This window comes from Podarcis tiliguerta (genome assembly GCF_965153285.1).
Source record: "Podarcis tiliguerta genome assembly, chromosome: 5".
Classification (NCBI taxonomy): Eukaryota; Metazoa; Chordata; class Lepidosauria; order Squamata; family Lacertidae; genus Podarcis; species Podarcis tiliguerta.
In genome coordinates, this window is record NC_139538.1 from 29,259,940 (window position 1) to 29,265,939 (window position 6,000).

General features: G+C 41.6%; 1 protein-coding gene across 25 annotated transcripts in view; it reads left to right on the forward strand.

Moving 5' to 3' along the window:
• The window catches only part of DOCK10 (dedicator of cytokinesis 10), a 197,411-nt gene extending 191,617 nt beyond the window's left edge, over positions 1-5,794 (forward strand). For 17 of the 25 annotated variants that reach the window (XM_083442506.1, XM_083442522.1, XM_083442523.1 and 14 more), the window contains 5 exons: positions 923-1,113; positions 2,045-2,145; positions 2,420-2,558; positions 3,770-3,845; positions 5,178-5,794. In XM_083442506.1, coding sequence (XP_083298632.1) covers positions 923-1,113; positions 2,045-2,145; positions 2,420-2,558; positions 3,770-3,845; positions 5,178-5,245 — 575 coding nt within the window. In that variant the 3' untranslated portion in view covers positions 5,246-5,794. The remainder of the gene's footprint in view (positions 1-922; positions 1,114-2,044; positions 2,146-2,419; positions 2,559-3,769; positions 3,846-5,177) is intronic. The other 8 variants (XR_014511851.1, XM_083442504.1, XM_083442521.1 and 5 more) reach the window with 1 other exon arrangement.
• Positions 5,795-6,000: the final 206 nt, after the last annotated feature.

Genomic DNA, 6,000 nt, shown 5'->3' on the forward strand with positions numbered 1-6,000 from the left:
AATTGATGGCAACCATTGGGCTAGAGTTCTGTGAAGACTGCCAAAGGAGGGAGTCAGGCTGTGCCCTGGCCAAAGGCCTGGTGGAACAGCTCTGTCTTGCAGGCCTTGCGGAAAGATGTCAGGTCCCGCAGGGCCCTAGTCTCTTGTGACAGAGGGTTCCACCAGATCGGAGCCACAGCTGGAAAAGCCCTGGCTCTGGTTGAGGCCAGCCTAACCTCTCTGTGGCCCGGGACCTCCAAGATGTTTTACTGAAGCTTCTTTAGAGTTAATCATGCTGGACAGGTTTCCTCTTAGCATCCTCATTAGTAGAAGCCCTGTGCAAGGACTTCCATTTGTGCAACAGGGCCTCCTCCCCCCCACGCCCCCCTGAGCTTAGCTTGGGGAAGTCTGGAGAACCCACTACACTAAACCCACCCACTAAACAAGCTACACAGTTTATGCAGATGTAGCGACTGAAAGAGCATGACATTGAATTCCATCCCACCAAGTTTGGGGAAATTTTTAATGCTTGATGTTTTTGTTTGTTTGTTTTCCTTTCCCTCTCTATTTTTGTTGGTAGCTGTTCAGAGTGGCTGGGACAACCCAGTCAGATGGGAGGGGTATAATAAATTTATTAATCTTATTATTTGCCCATCTTCTAATTTACTGGAGAATAAATTAAAAATAAAGTGCTAGATTTTATAATAGGAATGATGTCGTTCTTTTACTCTGAGAATAAACTCTGGTGTGTAGTGATGCAGTTTGTTTATTGTGTTCATCAGCATTCAGAACATTTTGAAAAAATATTGAAAGTCCAGTAAACGGATTTATTACATAAGCACTGCATGAATGATGGCTGCATTTTAATTGTGAATATGTTAATGCCTTGACTGCAGGAGAAGGGGAATTTTCCTTAAACGTGCCCTCTTGTGTTTGCATGCAGCCAGCCATTTATTCCCTTATGTCAAGAAAAGAATACAGGTCATAAGCCAAACAAGCACAGAGCTGAACCCCATTGAAGTAGCCATTGATGAGATGTCTAAGAAGATTTTGGAACTCAATCAGCTTTGCACAATGGAAGAAGTAGATATGATTAGGCTACAATTGAAACTACAAGGAAGTGTCAGTGTTAAGGTAAATATGACTTGGTCCTTCATTGAGGCTTAAGGATTTCAACATTTCAGATTACGCGTCATCAAAAGGAACAAAATCTCCACTTTTTTGTCGTTATTCTGTTATGGACTTTATTACTCATAATTAAAAGCTACCACAATCTAAACCTGAAGTATGTGCTGACAACCCAAAAATCTCTCACCTCTTGAAGATTGCAGTATGCATGAAAATATTATAAGGCTAAAACCACAATGTCCCCTATAGGTTATAAGCAAGTAGATAAATTGTTACCTATTTTTAAAATATATATATATAATAAAATGTTTTGTACTATAGCAGCTGGAAATGGACAAACACAGGGCATCCCTTTTTATGTAAAAGGTTTTATTAAAAAATTTCCATATTACAGTAAAATTAGAAATAAACAAAGAAGAGGAAAAAAATAATAGAAATAAAGAAATGAAAAAGAGAAAGAGAAAGAGAGAAGCTTGAGACCTATAGGAAGTTATGGAAGTTCCTACCAGGATTCCTATCCTAGACCTTGCATTGCATTGCTGTTTAAGCAAACTGTTTTCAACCTGAGGCTGACAGTTTCTGCCACCTCAGGTGGAATTTGGAATCATTCTAGGTAACAGAACAGGATTTAGAAAAACTTTTAAGCTCCTGACTGTTCCTTTGGCATCCCTCCCCACACCTGATGTCATGTATGAAGTCTGGTGTAAGGTGGACAGGCATGGCTTCCCAAAAACAGCCTGGCAGGGCACATGGGGAGGCCTGTGAGCCAAGTCCATCCGTCCGTCCGTCCCCAGCTTAAAGGTGTGGATAATTAAGCAGAACAGAAATCCTGTTGAATAAATGAAAAGAAATGGCAAATATTCACAAGATAAGATAGCATAGGACTTTCTCCAGCTTTGTCCTTCCTTGTTAAAAAGCAACATGTTTTATCTCTCAGGTAAATGCAGGACCAATGGCTTATGCGCGAGCTTTCCTTGAGGAAACAAATGCAAAGAAGTACCCAGACAACCAAGTTAAACTTTTGAAGGAAATCTTCAGGTAAGCTTTTCCATTCCAGAGACAGCAAGGCAATCACTCCTTTAAGAAATGTTCAGCAAATGAAACTAAAGCTATTTGACTTAACGTTAAACAAATCCTGACAAAGCACCAGGCGGCAAACACAGAACCGCATTCTTCAGTTCATACGCAGAGAGAGAAATCCCTTGAAGTTCAGTTGTGTCTGTCTCCATCACTGTTTAAATCCGTAATGAGAGAAGAATACTGTTTTGCATTGCCTAGATATTAAAAATGTGGCGTTTCCTGTGCTATGCAGGCAGTTTGCAGATGCATGCGGACAAGCTCTGGAAGTTAATGAGCGGCTGATTAAGGAGGACCAGCTGGAATACCAGGAAGAAATGAAATCTCATTACAAGGATATGCTCAGTGAGCTTTCTGAAGTTATGAATGAACAGGTTGGCGATTCTGATTAATCTCCTTGTGGCTGATGGCTTGGACCTATTTTATTTCTCTTATTCCTACGGCATTAGAGATGTTACAGGAGGCAGCCTGAGTCTGGTTTGGAGAAGAACCTGGGGAATGGGGGATTGGCAGTCCAGCTGGAAAGGAAGGGACAGGTCTTCCAACTCCCAAAGTTCCTTCACTTGGAGAGCAATTCCTGGTTGCAGACACCCCCATCTCCACTCCTCATCCTCATCCTACAAAGCCTAGCCCTACCAGTGGTGATGCTCTGCCTCTCCGGTCAGAAGTAATACTTCTGAATATTGCTAGAAACCACAGGAGGAGAGAGGGCTCTGGTGCTCAGGTCCTCCTTGAGAGCTTCCGCACAGGCATCTTGTTGGCCACTGTGAGAACAGGACGCTGGACTAGATGGGTCATGGGCCTGGTCCAGCAGGCTCTTCTTGTGATCTTAACCTCCAGGCCCCAGACATACACCCCCTGCCTTTTCCTCACATCTCACTAGGATTCAAGTAATATCAACACTGATCAGGAAAAGAAATGCAACCCACCATGTTGTCCATTAGACTTTTCCTTATGCCCTAGCAACACATCTCTGTCTCTGCCCCATCAGTCAGTACAGCCTGCAGGAAGAACCCTAGCCTGCTGGGACATCTCAGGTCTCACAGGAGGCTCCAGGTTCAAATCTGCACTGGAAAAGGAGGGGAGCCCACCCCCATTCAGGTACAGCATCCTCAGTGATATCACCCATCACCTTCCTGCTGTTCTGCCCATTATGCCAGCCCCACTGGGTTGCATCTGAGGAGGCCTGAGCCAACTGACTGCCTCCTACACCCTGGCAGTGGCACCTCTCCCACTTGCATACCCCAAGAGTCCTGCCCTTCCAGAGCACCTGAGTGAGCAGACAGCCACGGGAGATGCTTGGGTATAGGGTTACCCCTTTAAGCTTGCTTGGAAGATCTCAGCTTTCACCACCTCAGCACATATATTAACCATGCAAACTGAAAAGGTCAACTCTCCTGTTGTAATTTTACCGCATCCAAGTATAATGTGTGTGTCTCGACCACAAATAGCCCTTAACTGCATTTTCTCGCCTGGGCTTTGGGGGTTGCTCATTGCGTTGATCATTGTCACATTGTTTGTGCCTTCCATGGCAGTGGCATCTTCATCAACATTTCTCTCTCTCTCTCTCTTTTTTTTCTGACAGCTCTGTCATGGTCACTGCTTATACAACTTCTCTGCCTCACTGTCTAACATTTCCCTCAATACTATAGCCAAAAGTGGTATGTTTGGTTTTCTTTATGTCTACATGCTCCTTTACTGTCATACATCCTCACTTGGCTAGTCTTCTGTGTAGCCCAACTTTTACTGTCTACTTAGGACATCATCTCTGTTTCGATTCTTGTAGCGTAGGAATGGGCAAGGCTTTTTTCAGCCAGAGCTCAGCTCCGACACCTCTCAGATGGATGCCATTGACATAAGAGAATAAGGGGAAAGTTTGTGGTGAGCTCGGCACCTCTTTATCTAGAAAAATAGCACTGGGAATGGACATGAGTCACCATTTCCTTTAAAGAGCTTAGGACATAATATGGGATCAGAGAGAAATGTAAGGATAGGATACATTGTACTCTGGTTTAGGCCTTTGCGGACTTATAACTGAGGCCCATTTCCTATGTTTATTTTTTAATACACACACTTCTCACTTGCATTAATATTTCTTTCAAACATTTGTGCCCCACAAACACTATTATTTTTACCTAACTTGGTAAATGTGATCTATAATCACAGCAAACCAGATTCATATACATGTTTTGAGACATAGAAGTGCCGTAGCAATCATGTTTTTTTTAATTGTTGTTGTTATTGTTGTTATTATACTGTTACATCACAAAAAGAAAAATGCCCAATGATACATTAAACCTGCAACAAAAAACATAAAAATATTTAAAAACCCAGACATCAATGAACCAATGTGGAAAGTTATCTTCTTAATTGCCCGCATAGGCCTGGCAGAATAGAGAAGTTTCCAGTTGGCGTTTAAAGGGTAGTACAAAAGGCACCTGCTGAATCTCTATTGGCAGAGTATTCCACAATGCTGGAACGGTTTCTTCTTGTTGTCAAATGAGCATCACCAATATGGGAAATGACCAGCAAGGCTCCATCTCAGTGATGGAGCTGGGATATAAGGAAGTGTTCAGACATCGCCTGAAGATACCCTGGACCTAAGTTGTTCAGGGCTTTGTAAATTAATATAAGAACCTTGAACCTCTCTCTGTAGCAGAAGCAGGATGGTGATGTTACAAAGACAGAAGAAGCAAAAGTTGGAATCAGGGCAGGGGTTTTTTTTGGGGGGGGGTAGTGTGTTTTGCTTTCCTCTTTCTATTCAGGGAACATTCCACCTTACAGGATTCCGGAAGGGGGCTGGGGGAGGAATGAGCAAGGTGGCAAAAGGCCCTATGCTTGCCTTCCCTTTCATATGGCAGTAACTGCCATCCAGTACAATCCTTGGAAAGATATATTTTAGAACAACTATGTTTAATATAGTGCAATTGTATTGATTTCTGCCAGTTTTTCTGCATCTCATAAGTCTTTTTAAAAAACTTGTTCTTTAAAAGATCACGTACAAGGAGGATTCGGCAAAGCAGCAAGGAGTGGAACCAACTTATTCCCATGCAATCAGTAGAACAATCACAGGCCCACCTGGGCCGCTGATTGCCTCCAGTGCTGACATTTGATCGCTGAAATTGACTTTCGACGGATTGCTAGAAAACTGGGATTATTCTGAATAAGCAAAATCATGATGGATCCCACGAAAATGAAACGCGGTGCATTGTTTTAATTTATTGAACATTTTCAGTGTTTGTTTTTTTTAATTGTAAGTTTGATATTTTTAATGTTCTTGCCTTTCCTGATATTTGCACATTTCCTATGGTTTTCTTTATTATGGTTCAGCCTTTATTAAACAGACTGAACGTGGTATTTCCATTGAAAGTTCAGTTTCTCAACAAGCCTTACGCTTGCTGTAAATGATAATATAATCTAATACAAGTCCTAGTATACATATATTTTAAAAGTCAAAAGTGGATGTTTTATAACCTTTAAGAATATTGCGATTGTAAATAGAAGATGTGTAAAATATGTCATTTTTACAAAGTTTTTAGTTAATAATTACTAAAATGTGGATAACGTTTCAGATACAATTATATTAAAATATTTGTCTATGTGTAGAAAATTACTGATAATTATTTCTTCGTGATATGGGAATTCATCGGCATGTTGCAATGTCCATTGGGAATGCACCATACAAGTTGGGTCCTGCAACAGAAGTGTTTCAGTGTGCAGTGCTTTGTTCAGGATTCCATGCACTCAATTTCATTCACCTTTCCCTGCCTACTGTATTCTCCTTTCTCCCCTGCATAAAAAGTTCTTCATTGATCC